This window comes from Sander lucioperca, chromosome 19, assembly GCF_008315115.2.
Source record: "Sander lucioperca isolate FBNREF2018 chromosome 19, SLUC_FBN_1.2, whole genome shotgun sequence".
NCBI lineage: Eukaryota > Metazoa > Chordata > Actinopteri > Perciformes > Percidae > Sander > Sander lucioperca.
Window position 1 is genome coordinate 3183379 of NC_050191.1, and position 18134 is coordinate 3201512.

The following is an 18134-nucleotide window of genomic DNA, read 5'->3' on the forward strand; positions in this document are numbered from 1 at the left end:
ATTAATATACAGTCTATGCTCCCGTCTCATGCCCTCCCGGCTGTTATATTCGTAACTAAGTATCTCATAATTGAGACTTTCAATTGTATTCTTATTTCTATTAAGACAACTGTCTATTTCTTTATATTCAATTCAATTTTATTTATAGTATTACATCATAACAAGAGTTCTCTCAAGACACTTTACAGATAGAGTAGGCCTAGGTCTAGACCACACTATAATTTGCAAAGACCCAACTATTTCCCACAAGCAAGCATTTAATGACTTTTATTTTGTAAGTTGGAACCGGAAGTTATTTTCCCATGCACTAGCCTCGTTGACATGGGTGCTGCGTGCTGCCGATGTGACGTTACATTTTGATAGCATCATTGCAGCTAGCCGACATTTGCACACCTTGATATGATGCAAACATACCGTTTTTTTTATTTTATTTTTATCGTTAAGCTTTAAAACGTGTCGTCTATATAAAACTAGGTGAGGTCTCAAGGGAAAATATTAACAGTTGCGTCAAGCTTATAACAAGTTGTCAGTGTCATTAGCTATTAAACGATAACAGTGAAAGGCTAATGGGATTAGGCTAACGTGCTAGCAGTAAGCGTGCCCCTTGTCAACACATTTTTTCGGAACTAAAATAATTTACGTCGAGAGGGTGAAGTCATGTCGTTGGCATCCTGAGATACATTACATACAGTCATGTTTGGTGACAAATGAAAGCGGCACTTGGGAGTTAGCTAACTAACGTTAACGCTAGTTATAAACGACCTGCGTCTGCGGAGTGTGGAGAAATGAACACGCCGCTAGGGAGGAACGGTTTAATCGGGCTTGCTGTCGGAGCTACAGCCGGTTGTGGCTTGATTGCCTTCATAATTTACAAGGAGATCGTTAGGAGAAGATCCCAGAGACTGGTGCTGGAGGCCCGGCCAGCTTCCCGGCTGTTTGACGGGGTGGATAAAGCCGTGCTGCTGCGGGATGCCATGGATGTACAGGGTGGGTTGGCTCTGCTCTGCCTTGCTGGCACTAACCCGAGCTTGTCTTGTGTGTGCAAGAGAGCGTAAGATATGTTTGTTTCCAACTGCATAGATGGTGGATGAACAATGTATTTTGTCATCATGTATTTTTGTTTTGTTTGTTTGTTTTGTCAATGTATATGTCACCATTATGTATACCTTTTAATTTATAGTGAATGAATGCTGTATGACTGCTGGCTGTCTTTATGTTAGTCTTATGTCACCTGCCTAGGGACTGCAGATGAAAAGTAGTTATTTTTTACTAATTCTGGCATATTTACATGTTTTTTTTATACAACATCGTTCATAAATATGCATGGTCCCTATCAAATAAACCAATAAAATAAAAATAAAACATGGCAACTTCATAGAATGTGGCAAGTAAGAGGTTGTTTTTTTAACCTAAATGCATTGGGGCCAACCACAGCTGATAGTAAACCAGGGGCTCACGCCTCAGTCTCCCAGGAGGATTTGGAGGAATTGGGTACTACCTGGATAAGCAGAAGAAAATAGACAGAGGGATGCGTGTTCATGTTTGGAGGGGGAGAGAAGGGTTAGGGGTCGGGGAAGACTTGACTAAATTACAAGTCCAAACTCACATCTAATATGTTGTGTCTACCTATCTCCTCCAGAGGCGGAGGCCCAGCAGCAGGCTCTGGCAGCGGTGGAGGCAGTGGTGCATGGCCTGTCCCCGGAGCAACAGCTGGAGTTTAGGAACCAGCTGGATGATGTGCTGACCTGCGTGGCCTCACTGCGCTCAGAGGTGGCTGAGCTGAGGGGCGGCCTGCAGGACATCGCCCAGCAGATTATCCAGGATGTCAAGTGAGTCACAGTTGTGAACGGTATAGCATCTGCCCTACTGAGCCTTTTTGAGGATGACACCAAATCAGTGGCGGATGTACAGGGGGGCAGCTGCCCACCCCACTGTAGAGCCTTGCCTCCAGCTGCCCCCCCCTAACTTTGGTCTTCCAAAAACAAGCCACCACTATGTCCACAAGCTTCTCAAAGCATTGAAACAAACAATAAATTGAGCAAAAGGGAATAATTGTAAATCTTAGGCCCCTGCCCCTCAAATACTTAGCCACGTCCCTGCATCAAACGTGCAGAGCGACGTTCACACAGTCTGGCTCACACACAGTCTGGCTCACACACAGCGAGTCAGCTGCGGTGTGGTGGCCCTGCATCCCGGCAAAGACTGGAGCGACTGAGCTGCCCCCGAGCCTCTGAAGGTGAAGTACGTTTCCCCTGGTGAAGTTTTAACACACATATTTAACTTAAAGGTACAATATGTAACATTTTTGCATTAAAATGTTTAACGACTGTACCTATGTTATATATTTCGTTGAGTTGTGTACTTACGCTAGAGAAAATGTTATTTTATTTTAATGACCCTCTAGTTCCTCTAACTTCAGTCAAAACACGGGAACCCAGATGATATGTTCAAGAGAAATTGTAAATCATACAATGTCACAGAAAGAAGAATAATAATACAGCTTGCTTTCTGTCACACAGCACAATGTTGTCATTGAGTACATGTCACTTACAACACAGTAATACAGCAGAGATCTTATTTATTGATACATTTCGGTAACGATTGATGCAGCTTAACGTTATGTGCTACGTTGAAAATTATGTTAGCGTTAGCTCATGCTAATGCTCGGTGGGGAACGTTGACGTTATAAGGTTACAACATGGTTCAACACGTTGATGAAGTTATTTTAAGTATAATTGTTTTGATCAAGGTAAAGACAGCACTAGGCTAACCCACGATTACGTTGGCCAGCTAGTGTAAACGTTAGCCGTAGATAGAAGACAAATCTACTGCTAATTTAGCCAGCTATCCCACCCTGGTTTTTCTGCCTCACTCCCCGCTGCTAAGGGACTTCAGTCGGGATGAGAACCGACAACAGCACCGAGGACACGACACATCGACAGTTAGCCAGCAGCCAGCCACTATCATTAAAGGTGCTGTAGGTAGGATTGCGAAGATCCAGGACTTAGCCAAAAATTCAAAACATCAACAACTTCTCAGTCCCTCCCCTTTTTCTGCTAAAGCCCAAAACAGTCTCCTAAGCCCCTCCCCCCACAAGGGAGAATTAATGCGTGTGCATGAGCAGTGATTGACACGCAGTTAGACACCCCCCCCGGCCCTGATTGGTGCATCAGAACAGGGAACTGTGGATTTTTGCAAATCGCACTACAGGCTGTAGGTGGGGCCAGAGGAGCTGGATTTTTTTTTATTACCTGCTTCATGTAGTTCTACTGGAACATAGGGTCAGTTTCAGCAAATGTGACAGAAAGTTAGTTTTATAAGTCTTACCTACTGCATCTTTAACTTACAGCAGTCCGAACCCAGCCAGCACAAACTCCAGCGCCGGGTGATAACGATGCTAATGGCAGTAACAGAAAGTTTTATGTTCCGTCGGGGAAACAGGCCGTCCGATTCTGGCTGTTGTTGTGCTGAAATTGTCCCCCCTTTAGCGTTTAGTGGTCTTCTTTACAGTTACGTTTGACCCACAAATGGTGACTGTCCTGTGGACAAAAGGTGAAGGTGGGGAGAATCCAAAAGCAACACCCGGCAGCCATCCTATTGATGTAGGCGTATCCTCGGCCGGTATCTCCAGGTCCCGTCTCAGCGGTGTTGAGTAACGCTACAACAAACCCTTTTCCCCCCGGTGCTGAAAACATCCAAAAAGTGACACTGACGTAAAATATGTTGTGATATTGTGGTTTTAGCTGCTGCTTAATGTTAGCTTGCTTGCTCGCTAACTGGTCAGCTAGCTTGCTACCAATACAAATCGAATCAAGAAAACTTAATTATGTGGGGGAAGCTATTTTTATCAGAATGACATGAATAAACGTTACTAAACGCAACGTGGATAAAACTGTAATGGATAAACCCATCCGTGAACAAATATATTTGAATCGGCAATTATGTTAAACAATGAAAACTACAACTCCCATAATGCCACTTCACGACGTCATCAAAAGTCCGTGTTTACATCTAACCCAACAACATGCTACACAGTGCTAGTTACGAGATTATTTTTATTTGGTTATGTAAGCAGTACTATCAAATCCACTTCCTCTCACATATCACAGCAAATTAAACCAGGTTAACTTACCTTTACTGTCAAACTGGGACAACAAATACAATGGGATTAAGTAGTATAAACATACCTGTTGTGTGCACGTGGCACACATAGTCATAATTTCTGATAAAATAAGACTCATCCTATTTTCTATTCTATTTGTGTCTTATTCTATCACTAATCATGATCAAACAGAATGTAAAACAAATGCTATGATAGAGGAAAAACTGTAAAACTGATAATTCTATTTGTCACACAAGCCATTTACATTTGGGGGTTGATATATAGTGTACTATATATATATATATATATATATATATATTATACACTCCTCGCATTTTAGTAAATATTTCATTATATCTTTTAATGGGACAACACTGAAGAAATTACACTTTGCTACAATGTAAAGTATTAAGTGTACAGCTTGTATAACAGTGTAAATGTGCTGTCCTGATAAAGTTCCCTTGGCCTTTGGAATTAAAATAGCCCCACATCATCACATGCCCTTCACCATACCTAGAGATTGGCATGGGGTACTTTCCATAAAGTCATCTCTCAATGCAAATCAAACTGACATAAAACCATGCCAATCTCTAGGTATGGTGAAGTGTATGTGATGATGTGGGGCTATTTTAATTCCAATGGCCAAAGGAACTTTATCAGGATGCATAGTATCCTGGATCCATGAAATAACTGGCCTTTAAAAATAAAAATCTGCCTGCCTCTATGGGAATTTAACATAGGGGTGTACTGACTTTAGTTGCTAGCGGTTTAGACATTAATGGCTGTGTGTTGAGTTATTTTGAGGGGACAGCTTTCTTCAGTGTTGTCCCATTAAAATATATAATGAAATATTTACTAAAATGTGAGGGGTGTACTCACTTTTGTGAGATACTGTGTGTGTGTGTGTGTATATATATATATATATATATATATATATATATATATATATATATATATATATATATACATACATACATACATACATACATACATACATACATACATACATACATACATACATACATACATAAAAAAATAAATAAATAAATAAATAAATCACACGACAGACGATTTGAGAAGGAAGGAGTGGTGGTAGCATGCAAGCCCCCAAATTGACGCTTGTCTGAGAAATGGAGTTTTGGATAATGTTCAGCTTTAGCAGCTTTACCTATATGCTAAAATATACAATGACTGAGGAAGCCTAGTGACGAGTCCATAGCAACCAGTGTTGAATTTATTTCCCAGTGTCCTTTGTTGAATGGTCTCAATGTTTTATTGTTTTATTTCATGTGAATACTAGTTTACTAAAAGGGGTAACTTAGTATTTGAAGTAATGCAGTAATGCAGGAAGTGTGCATTTAGTTTCAATGCTTTGTGTTTACACAACAATGTTAGTGAGTAAATCTACTGAAATGGCCACCACACCATAACAGAGGAGTGTGATGCGTAAGATGAGAATGCAGAGATTTTATCACGTAAGTCATGGCTGTAAAAAAACAATGGGTATCTATATATCTTTGCCAAGCGCAAATCAGTACAGAAGGCATCAATACGTTGTTGGGGAGGGTCATCCCTTTTTTCCATATCATTTTGGAGGGTCATCCAAAATGTATTGCTGGTGAAGGGAGGGTCCGGTCTATTTTGATTAAAGATCACAAAACTCCTCCGGTGGCCCCTGAAATAAATAACAAACAGTCCCTTAGGATAATTATTTATCAAAGAATGGACAAAATCACTGGAGTTCTCTTAAAAGATTGTTTACTTGCAGCAAGTAAGAGTCAGTTTACAACACTCACAAAAAAAAGACTGAAGATGTGTTCACAACAGTGTCTTTTTAAAGGAGTTGGGAGTCAAGTTAGTTATTCGGTTCATGCAATCAGTAGCTTTTCTCTTTATGTCTGGTCATGCCCGGCATCTCCTCCACATTATGCGCTCTGCCCTCAGGATGCATCCTGTGCTCTTTGCAAGGTCACTAAGCTTTCATGATTAACACATGAAAGACAGAAATCCTAAAACCGCAGTTTGGATGCAAATGGTTTAACAGAGAAACTGAAGCAAAAACCGTTCTAAGTATAATTTTTCTAACAAGTTGCATTTCGTAGTGATGAAACAGCGTTTTTATTTCTCTGATTCACTGCTTTGTTCTAACGCCGCTGCCTCCCTTCAGTCACTCTCTAGCTTGCTTGACATAGATCATGCTCGCTATTTAGCTTCCGTCTAAAACTCTGCAATTTTAACCAGCTGACAGTTTGTAACAGAAATAAAATGGAGTATGGGTCATTTTGTTTCTATAGTTTTTAGCTGACTTTACAAGCTGACTTCGCTATTGGCTGTTGAAACAGGTGACGTCCCTTACGCTCTAAAACCAGCCTCTGGAGACTTGACAAGCTGAGTTGCAGTTAAGCGTAAAGTGTAAAATCACCATTAAACATGGTCTCAGTGCACTTTACAATTGAAGGAACACAGAAATAACCGACAGCAACAAACGGTTTGCTATAGTATAATGAGTAGAGGTGGGTTTTTAATCTAGATTTAAAAATCTCACCTGAGTGAGCTTCTGTAACATGTGGTGGGAGGCCATTCCACAGATGAGGGGCACGGTAGGAGAATGCTCTATAACCAACTGAATAATTGTTTACTAAGGGAATGACCAGGAGACCAGCATCAAGGGAGTGGAGAGTGCGTGCCGGTGTATATGGTGTAATAAGATAAATAAGGTGGTGCTAGTCCATACAGGGCCTTATATGTTAAAAGAAGAACCTTAAAATCACTTGTACTGAGAGCCAGTGAAGAGAGGCCACAACGGGTGTTATGTGATCATATTTTCTAGTTTTTGTCAGGATTCTGGCTGCAGTGTTCTGAGCAAGTTGAAGGCCTCTAGTGGCACAATTTGGAAAGCCAGAAAAAGGGACATTGCAGTAATCAAGTCGGGAGGACACAAATGCATGGATTACAGTTTGAGCATCATGAAATGATAAGATTGGTCGAATTTTTGCGATGTCACTGAGATGGAAAAATGCTGTCTTGGTTATAGCCTTGATGTGAGATCACACACCAAAGGTTTTTATTAGGGATGTCCCGATCAGGTTTTTTTGCCCTCGAGTCCGAGTCATTTGAGTTTGAGTATCTACCGATACCGAGTCCCGATTCGATACTTCTATAATAATTCAACTTTATAATACCTCCAGACCGCTGACATACTCGCGCTTTCCGCTTCAAGCTGCTTCCGTGTTCTACTTTGCCGGCATTTAACCAATAGCGTCTCTGCAACAAAGTGATGTCATGCCGCACGCGTTGCTGTTTCTGTGTGGAGTCAAAAGGGTCTAACTCTGTGCCACCGCATAACTATTGATGTGTTAAAAAATAATGAGAATATATATACATACATATCCGAGTCCTGATCGGGAGGTAACGTCTGATTCCGATCGAGTCTGAAACCATGTGATCGGGCCGATTTCCGATCACGTGATCGGATCTGGACATCCCTGGTTTTTATGCTTGAGGTTTCCGAGATAATACAACAAATCAATATTAATACACAGATTCTTAAACAAGTGACCATATTTGTCATAATATGTCTGTAGGAGTGCCTTAAAGTCTTTGACTGAAAGCAGAACATAATGTTACAATAATCAGAATGTTACAGTAATGGGGTAATACACCAGAGTGGGGCTGGCTCCCCACATGGAGGTTGTCGGTGTTGTTTGACTGATGTGAACGTGTGTTCCTCCTCCCCCACATTCAGAAAGGGAGTGGAGGACAGTCAGCGGGTACGTCGGCGGCGCCATTTCGTCCACAGGGAACGCAATGACTCCACCGGCTCCAGCTCCATCTACTTCACTGCCAGCCAGGGCATGGCCAGCACGTATGAAACGACCAGCGAAGGAGGGTATGTCGTTAAAAAGCAGTACGCTCGCTTAATGATTGGGCGTACTGTTTATATTGTATTTCTGGTGATCTCATGTATTATATTACATGATGTATATGATTGTTGAGCAGTATTTTCTTAAAAACTGCATTCATTTTTTTGTTCAATACTCCTACCTTTTTGCTCTGCGTCATAGTCATTTGATATCCTGGCTCCTTTCATTTCCCTTCAGTACTCTGTCTGGGTTTGCGGTATATTCTTGGGTTTTCTCTGGCCAAATATTTGGCGGTCCAATCAGCGAACAGAGGGAGTGGCTGAGAACCATGACGTCAGGACGTGCGCGATAAATATGCGAGCGAAGCCATTCGGTCCGTTGTGGCGGCAACGCTGCCGAATATCCAGAAGTTAAAGCCCGAGCAAGAACAATCTTTGCTGAGTTGTGTTGGTGGCCATGATGCTGTGGCCCTCCTCCCCCACGGGGTTTGGGAAAAGTTAGATTTTCCAGCTCGCTCCGTTAGTGGTGAAGGAGTTGGCTAAGGCTAACGCTAGCGATGCTAATGCTAAATATAAGCCGATGTTGGTCTCCCCTCTTGTTGCACATGCGCATGACATACGTCACGACCAAACGTTAACGATTGGTTATGGCAGATTCAGAGTGGCTCTGGGCAGATCCAATAGTTTTAAACTTCAACAGAGTACCCGCCTACAAGGAAGTTAACACTTGTCAATGGAGAGTGGCCAGACTCTCTGTACAAATGGAATGTACCAGTCTGGTAGGACCAGGCTAGTCATTTGATCCATGTAACTTGAAAAATATTGTTCAATGCAGCTTTGTTTTGTTTTTTGTTGTTAGTGTGTTTGGTTTGTGGGGCAGATTGGGTGGCAAAAATCCTTATCCTCTGGTAAAGAGTTCTGGAGTAATGGCCTGTGAGTCATGTAGTAATCTTGTGCAGGACCAGGTCAGGCTGAGATCCTGGTTTCATACAACTGTTTCTGTGAAGGCTTTTTAACAAGCTTCATTAGCCAATTCCTGTTAATCTCTAAAACAACTATTTGAGTTGGCTGTTAAAGTTTTAACAGGCTGTTAAACAGTGCCCAGTGTGGCTAATACTAAGTAACTGACTGACAGTCACAGTGTTTCCTCTGTTGATTTTGTAGTGGTGGCCCACCACGGCAAAATTTCTGCCACCACGGTATCAGAAATATGGCTGTACAAAACTCCACGTACTGTTGTGTTGATGTAGTTTATTGTCAAAACGTTGGCTTTCTTCCGAGTCGACTATTAAACGAACAGCTCCACCAAAACGTCACCGCGGTGGGTCCATTCTAAGTGTAGACCTGTTGTAGATGTTAAGTGCCCTATAGTTCCTCAAAAAATACAGTTCAATCACAACTGAAAATATGCCTCATTGTGTGTGAATAAATATATTTGTTTGTGTTGCAGCAAAGTGTCAGTTCCGTTTCATACGTAACACATTTGGTGGCGGGGCTGACGGTGTGGGGGTTGTTGTTCGGACAGACCTGCCCCCACTGCTAAAAAAAAATCCTTTTCCAAGGATCATCTAATTTCCAAGTGTGGTTACTTAATTTAAATCTCCAAATTACTAAACCACCAAATACAAACCTGTATGTCCCAGGTACTCGACGGCCTACGCTGAGTCTGACTACACCGATCGTGACACAGACAAAGAGGAGGGTGAGCGGGAGCCTGAACAGGAGTCTGAGGAAGAGGAGGAAAGGAGCTGTGCCACTGTCCTCACCATCCGCCAGGAAGACTCCCAGGAAGAAGAAGTGGAGGAGAGAGGGCTGGAGGAGGAGGATGAGGAAGATGAGGGGAGGCTTCAGCTGGTGACTGAAGTTCCCAGCGGGGAGCTGGCTCTCCTCCTGGCTCAGAGTGACATCCTCCACACAGGAGACGCCAGTTTGAAGGCAGAGGGCTTTCGCCTGCTGCTAGACAACAGAGCAGAGGTAAGGGACAGTAAACTAGTGCTGAAACTATTCGTAATAGGGATGTCACGATTTAGATTGTAAATTGAAAAGTGATCGAAAATTAGCTTTTAATTTCAATCATCGAAATCAAAAGTGGAATCAGCGATTCTGAGGTTTTTTTTTTGTCCAGCCCTGCCTACCTGCGCATGTCCCAAGAAAAAACCAACAACACATAGAGACATGGACACAGCGTAGCCTACCGGACGGTAGCATGCAGCTCATGACACAGCATAACATTAGCTTACTGGCACTTTTCCAGACACCACGGCCACTGCTGGAGTCGGAGAAACAACAAAACTGGAAAATCCTCCTGCTCTGAAGTCACTGGTGTAGCAACATTGTGCCTTCCTTGTAGGGCTGGGCGATATGGAGAAAATCAAATATCACAATATTTTTAACCAAATACCTCGATATCGATACCCCAACGATATTGTAGTGTTGACTATTGGTGCTTTCACAAAATATTTACACAATGAGATTTTTGATAAATAATCACCAGTAATGTGGATATAATGACTAAGTGGGTAAAGGCAAATAATAGAACAGTTACAACAGTCTGGTAAGTTCAGAAAATGACATCACTTTACTGGAATGCAGCCTTTAAAACCAGGAAAAGACAACACTTATGCCATATTACGATCCAAAATCTAAGACGCTATCTAGTCTCATATCACGATATCGATATTATATCGATATCGTGATATGAGACTAGATAGCGTCTTAGATTTTCTAAGATGCTATCTAGTCTCATATCACGATATCGATATAATATCGATATATTGCCCAGCTCTACTTTCTGGTGAGTTATATGAAAACACACAACAAACTCTAAAGTGTGTTGGCCTACGATGGAGCATCGTGGTGCATTCGGGTACACCCCGTAAACTCCAACAAACTCAAACTGTTGTTGTAAAGAACCCTTCAGCCATCTCATGGCTTTTATTGTTTCATAGCCGTTAGTGCTCGGGGGGGAAAAAACATTGAATAGAATCGTGGATTTGGAGAATCTTGACACTCCTAATCCATAATAATAATACTAATTATTAATATATTATTATAGAATAAAGTTTATTCATGTAGCACAAGTACTGTATATGTTCTGTGTCCACAGTATGGAGACAGCAGGGAGTTTCTATGGCGACTGGCTCGGGCGTACAGGGATATGTACGAATCCACTGAGGATAAACAAGAGAAGAAGGCCTACGCACAACAAGGTAATGGACGGACACACACACACACACGCACACACGCACACACACACACACGCACACACGCACACACACCCTCCAAAAAAACAAAAAACGGCTGTGTTGTATTTATCAAATGAAGGATGCCCACCCTCCCTTCATGCCCGGAGCTCAGCCAGCAAAAAGTCTGCTGGATGACAGGTGGCAAGGAGAGGGATGTACTGTGCTGCATTAACACAGAGACAAGCTCGAACATGCTTCGAACTCATGGTTTGAGCAGTGTCAGAGCGAAATTGAAGGGGGGGGATAAGGCGACGCTCCAACATTTTAAAACGTACGTTTCTTAATTTTCTCCCTGCTTTCCGTCTCTCCCTCCATGTATTCCAGCTAGCTGCAATTATGTTTGAATAGTTTGAATCTGATATGATTGAATAATGGCGGGCAGGTGTACATTTAATTTTTCAAGGCTCTCTAATGACTTATAAGCTTTGACCGATACAAATTGTCATGAAATATTATGTAGTATGTAGGCTACATATACTTACTGTGTTGCATTTTTTTTTTTTTTTCTTGCATCCAAAAATGAATTTAAATCAAATGCATTAAGAACACACTGACAGTGTAATCAGTTATGTTTTCCCTAGCCAGTGCCACACTGATATAAGTGCTTTTAAAGCAATTAAAAAAAATAAAAATAAATAAAGGACCACTGTATTGACTTTGCCTGTAGTTTGAAGTGTGCGGGACAAATGACAGCTTTACCATTCTTTCAATATTCTACCATTCTTATTGGAAGAAAGGATTTGTGACCTAATCTAAGACTAAGTTCCCATCTAAGCTCTGGCCCACTTCAACTTAAGCAGAGGTCTAATCAGCCAGGTCAACTGAAATCCGCTGTGTGTGTGTGTGTGTTCAGAGGCTTTAACACTATTGTAGTTTTTTGTCATTGAGCTGTGAGCTGTTGTTGCAGGTCGAGAGGAGGCCGAGTTGGCCCTGAAGAAGAACGGCCTGAATGCTGAGTGTCACAAATGGTAAGATGGTGAACCTCTACCTAACATTTCAACTCTGTATAGATATCGCTGCTACCGGTGACAAGATTCGGTCGTGTTTTTAATGTCGCAATTATGCGCTGTTTTTGGCTCCAGGTTTGCTGTGCTGACAGAACTGACCTCCCAGCATGATAGCATGCATAGCAAGCTGAAGAGCAGCCATATATTAAAGGTAAACACAGGCACACATTTTGGTTATTTAGCTAATGTTTTTTTTTTCCAAGTACAGTTTACTTAAATCCTGAGAGTTGTGTACCGCATGTGACTTTTTGTTTCTCCGATCAGGAGCATCTGGATCGTGCACTCGCCCTCAGAGATGATGACCCCATGTGTTTCTACCTGCTTGGCAGATGGTGCTATGAGGTGAGAGAAGGGGGGGGGGGGGCTGTATTGTTACCTCTGGTCTTATCAGAAGCACACTTTATCAAATGTCAAACTATCAACACTGTGAACGGCAACCACATCAAGTACGCTCGTACTTCATTCAAGACGTGACCACGGGAGTTTAAAGGTCTTTGTGACAGCCGTGTGTCTGTGTCTCTGCAGGTAGCCACTCTGGACTGGTTGGAACAGAAGGCAGCGGCTGCCCTCTACCAGAGCCCCCCCACCTCCACACTGCATGACGCGCTTGAGAACTTTCTCAAGGTACTAGAGTACTGTAGATGTAGAGCACGTGAGCGGAGCACGAATGAACGGGAAGCGGGAGGATTTTGGATGGGTTGCGGAGCGGATTTTTATTTTTTTTTTATGTTGGCGCGTCTCCTTATCTCCCGCTCCATCCCACTCCCAATTTCTCCCCGGTACCGCTGACACCACGAGTTCAAAGCATGCCCAGAGCCCGTCTCTGTGTAGTCTCGCGTTGCCAGACCTATGTCCACAGCGCTGGGGAGGAAGGTCTGGCTACACCACGCAACGTTCCCGCATAGGAGAATTAACGATCAGGGGTTCCTTTCCATTTCTTTAAACCAATCACGATCGTCTTGGGTGGCCCTAAGCTCTGGACGCAACGAGTGTGGATCTTCAAAATAGTTTTCGTGAAGGAATTTATTTAAGTGGGACATTTGCACCCCGCAAAAGAAAACGCCACATACAATATTAAATGAACTGCTCACACAATACAGTAACGTGAGCTATAGAAATCAGCTGGATACACGGTTAAACGTCATTCGCTCTTACCAGTGTATCTCCGAGTGTATTTTGTCCAAGGCAAATTGTCAATACGTCCCAGTTAGAGAGGAATGGCCGTAAACATATTCTTTGTAAATCTCTACAGTCAGTCCCCGAACAAACCAAGCAGGCCTGCCTTGTTGCACGATCCAAATTGTCCTTAAAACTTGCCATTTTCAGCCTGTAACGTTGCTCGGAGGTTCTGGTTAAAGTAGTTTTAAAGTGAACTCAAAGAAAGCGGAAAGTGAGGGACATCCGGCGGAATTTCCGGCCGGCACGGAAACACCCGTAAGTGAACCGTCGTCGATATAGACTAGTGTCCTGTGTTCCTGCAGCGTGGGCAGTACATGCAGATAAATGGCGCCCGCCTTCCCTTCATGCAACCAGAGGCTGTCATCCGGTAAACTTTTTACTGGCGGAGCTCCGGGCATTGCGTTTGTCTGGTAAATGTTAACGCAGCTTTTTGTGGAGCGGACGTTCTCACCGGTCCACTGCGCTCACATGCTCTGTGTAGATGTCTAGAGAGATTTCTGCTGCTTTACTCACCCATCTGCCCTGCTTATTGGTTGTACAACAGCGTAGAGACACAGAAAACTCAGGGAGAGAGCAGGGATGATGACAAACAACAAAGGTTCCTGGCTGGACTCAAACCAGGGATGTTGCGGTGAAGTAGTACATGTTGTAAAACCCCCAATAACCTTAGAGCCCCTCACCCACAATGCTTTGAGAAAAATGAGGAGGGGGAACTTGGTGTTGTTTTCCGTAGGGCCCTCCACCTTTAGCCGAGAGTGTCCAGTGGGCTTTTCCTTTTTGGTATAAATGTTTAACTTTGACATGTGATTGTAAAAGCGACTGTTCCATTAATGAAATATTTGTCTCGTGTACTGTATTCCAGGCAGAGGAGCTCAGTCCAGGTTTCTCCAAGACAGTGAGACTTTACATTGCACAGGTAAACACTCCGATGATCCCACAGAGTCATTTGATAGATGATACAATGGAGGGACTCGACCACATCCAGGCAGTGTGGTTGTGCCAGGTTACAGGAAGGCTTCTGCCAGGATACTTTTTCTGAAAAGGTTTTGGCAGGTAAATAGCCTGGTTGACACCAGACCCTTCTCGGTTGTAACTGAGAGTGGGTCTGGGGAACGTGCCATTCACAGTTCATTTCCAAAAGGGGCGTCACCAACGCTCAAACGCCTCGGGGCGCAATTGGATAGTCCTTCAACCAATCAGACCAAAGATCCGGGTGACGTAGCAGCGGCCGCAGCGCTGCTACGTCACCCGACAATTGTTGAATGTAAACAAAAAGCTGCTTGCCGTCGCTGCGCTATCGGCATCGTGTAAGGCTTTACACGATGCCGATAGCGCAGCCTCAACGGTTGTGATCGGTGCCTCCATTTGGAAAAATTGGAAATGGGCTTGACGGACTTGCAGAGCTAATCTCAAATTTGCCGGAAGTTGGTCAGGGTTTTCCCAGGCTAGCAGGTAAAACCAATTTGAGCTTTTCCAGGATCATTTAGTTTGTTGTTGTAATACTCGTGTCGGCCACAAGAGGCTTAAGTGTACCCATAGACTGTTAGACTAGTTCATATCTTTACAGTCTATGAGTGCACCACTATCCCATGTTCTACTGCTGATTAAAATACATTTGTAGCCAAATATAAAGACATGACAGTAATGTTACATAACTTGCTAACACACAATATATGTACCAGTGCATGTATAAATAAAAATTCACCTGGAGGAAAACATAAATGCCTTTAGTACTATTTAGAACATATGGGGGGGGGGTCGATTGCGTTGTCTAGTGGTTTAGAAGCCCTTTATTGGTGATTTTTCACGGTAGGATGGGACTCTATACTCTGTTACAGTCAGTCTGCGTCTGCAATTACAATCCCAGTGTTGCGTTGTAGCAGGTTTCTAATGTCTGTTAAATGTTGTTGACGCCTGCGCTGTATGTCCGCATTGACACGCGCATTGGCTGCGATCTAGCGTCTACCAACAAGGGTAGTTCAGCCTTTTGTGGCCGAAATGAGTGTTGCAACAACAAACCCTTGGAAGGTAAATATACTGACAAAAATATATATATATATATATATATATATATATATATATATATATATATATATATATATATATATATATATATTCAACCTGCAAAAACTGACCCATCTGTAGGCAGCCGTGTCAGCGTGGCTGCTGTAAACAAAGTTAGCGCTCCCCTTGTTTCAATATCGCCGTTCTACGGGCGCCAGCGTCACAGACTAAACCGAGACAATGCAGACAAAAACAGTGTTACATAAATGTTTAAGTTCAGCAATTTTGTGTCTCATACGTTATTATTAAATTGTTGAATTTTATCAGATGCAAAAAAAAAACAACAAAAAAAAAACATATCGGCATATTAGATATCGGCCGCCCTGCTCTTTAAATATGGGTAGTCGGCCAGTAGTGCTGTCGCCGTGGTCCTGCTGCGCGCCCTGCTACGCCCGGTTACACCCCACTACGCCCTGCTACGCTCTGCAGTGCCCTGCTACGCCGTGAGCTACTACGACTACTATTTCTAGTCACTGTTCCATTATCTTTATTGTGACTATTATTGCCACTGTTCATCACACCCCCAACCAGCACCGTCAGACACCTCCTACCAAGAGCCTGGGTCTGTCTGAGGTTTCTCCCTAAAAGGGAGTTTTTCCTCGCCACTGTCGCACTAAATGCTTGCTCTTGGGGGAATTACTGGAATTGTTGGGTCTTTGTATATTATAGAGTGTGGTCTAGACCTACTCTATCTGTAAAGTGTCTTAAGATAACTCTTGTTATGATTTGCTATAAATAAAATGTAATTGTGATTGTAAGGAACATAACCCTAATCATGTTCTCATTGAACTGTTAGTGTCACAAGAAGCTGGGGAACATTTCTGAGGCCACAAACTGGACTGAGCTGGCTCTGAAGATGCCCACAAACTCTAATTATGTAAGAGCACACTTCACTCTATTATAACAAAGCTTCATAATATTCACCCAAAAATGTCTTAATACTAAGTGCATATTACACAATCACGTGCATTTTCTACTTTTGCCTTTTCTTTATTCCCAAGGATGAAACGACTAAACTGGAGGCTCAGCTTCGAGTCTTAACTGACAGAAAAACCTGAAATTCTTTGCTCCTGAGATCCAGCAGGTGAAGCCACTCAGCCGAGGGCACTGATTGGCTAGTCAGGCCGCCAATCCGTGTCCATCCAATCAGATGTGCACCACAAATGGCACTTTTTTTTTTTTCCTTCATTGGTGGATATCTGCATACTGTCACTGTGAAATGGAGTTTGATATTATTGTATATTTATTTTCTTTAATATTGCTTGAGTCAATATTGCTTTAAGTAGTATATATTTTAATGTATATGGTATATTTTAAAGGTATATTATGTAGGGGCCAGACATACAGAGAGCAAGAGAGTGAATGAAGAGAGGGAGCGACCAAAGCAGTAATTGGGAATAAAATGCTCTTCTGTCAGTGTCTCACATCTGTTATGTCCTAAAGCATAACTAAACACACACCGTCGCTGGAAGGTGCCACATTGTCGGATTATGAGTGAACGCAGAGCTTCATCCTGTCTGTTTCTCTGCGTCAGTTATAGGTGCTCTAAGCGATGTCACGCGTTTTTTTGGCTACATTTTTTGTCACATACAGTAAACATCTCTATCAGCGAGCTGCCTGTCCCCTGAACGGAAAAAAAACGAGGTAGACAGCCCAGGCTCCACAAACTGCAACAAAAACAAACTGCGCCAACCTGCACCACCAGACATAACGTAACAAACAAACGGCATTCGGGATGAGGAGGAGGGAGGGGCGAGCTAGCGCCTCTGTTTTGTTTGACAATACTTGGAACGTCAACAAGAAGTGACGTCCACCAACATCGCCTAGAGCACCTTTAAACTTGGGCGCCGGTATGAGACACGAGGAGCAAACGATGGTTGGAAATGAGAATGCCGTTATTGGGGTTACACACCCAGTTCTGTTGATGCCCAGAAGCGTCCCGACACGCCAAAGTAAGAAAAAAGAGAAAATCCAGGCCGAGTCTCTGCAGATACAGACACCACCACACTTCTAATGGGTCAGAACTGATGATTAAGAGAGATTACTTTTCTGTTGGTCTTTAAAAAAAAGAATTCTAGGCAAGCATTGCATATTATACCTTTTAATGTTTTTACTAATAATCAGCAAGTAACCAAGTAGGTTTTGTTTTTTAGCACCATATTCTTAATTTAATGGATCGGTTCCATAATTACAAAAATAATCATTTTCACTTCGCTATAGTTGTTTCCAGTCTGTAGATGGCTTTGGTTTTATTTGTTGAAAATGCAATCTGAGACATTTTTATTTTTTTTAATTTTACAACCACACACTGCATTTGTTTTGACTGACCGATAAATATAAGTTATCTGGAAACGGAGCTGCTAATCCAGTTTGATCAGGGATGTTTTAAGGGAGGGACTATAACTAATGTAAAATTATTTGTATTTTACCCCCTTATTCTAATATTGTTCTGCTGGGTCCTTCTCAGTTGCTTTTGGACAGATGTTTTGTGGATATAAATGACACTTGGTTAATGTAGATGTAGTAATAACATTGTAATATTTTGATCAGAATATCACCCATGAAACATTTCTTTCCAGTTAAGATCCAATCTCCCTTCCCCCTCTGGTTGTGACTGAAAAATATGCTAATTTTTGATGTGTTCCTAATTTTCCTTTGAGTGTATTTGCTGCCTT

At 42.5% G+C, this 18134-nt stretch overlaps 1 protein-coding gene across 1 annotated transcript; it reads left to right on the plus strand.

Annotated features, from left to right (window-relative positions):
* Positions 1-311: 311 nt before the first annotated feature.
* rmdn3 (regulator of microtubule dynamics 3) lies at positions 312-16993 on the plus strand. The gene is made up of 12 exons (XM_031323910.2): positions 312-987; positions 1640-1829; positions 7848-7991; positions 9608-9938; positions 11071-11173; positions 12117-12177; positions 12292-12367; positions 12481-12558; positions 12742-12840; positions 14258-14311; positions 16256-16336; positions 16461-16993. The coding sequence occupies exons 1-12, from the start codon at positions 786-788 to the stop codon at positions 16515-16517; spliced, it is 1476 nt and encodes a 491-aa protein (XP_031179770.1). The 5' UTR covers positions 312-785; the 3' UTR covers positions 16518-16993.
* Positions 16994-18134: the final 1141 nt, after the last annotated feature.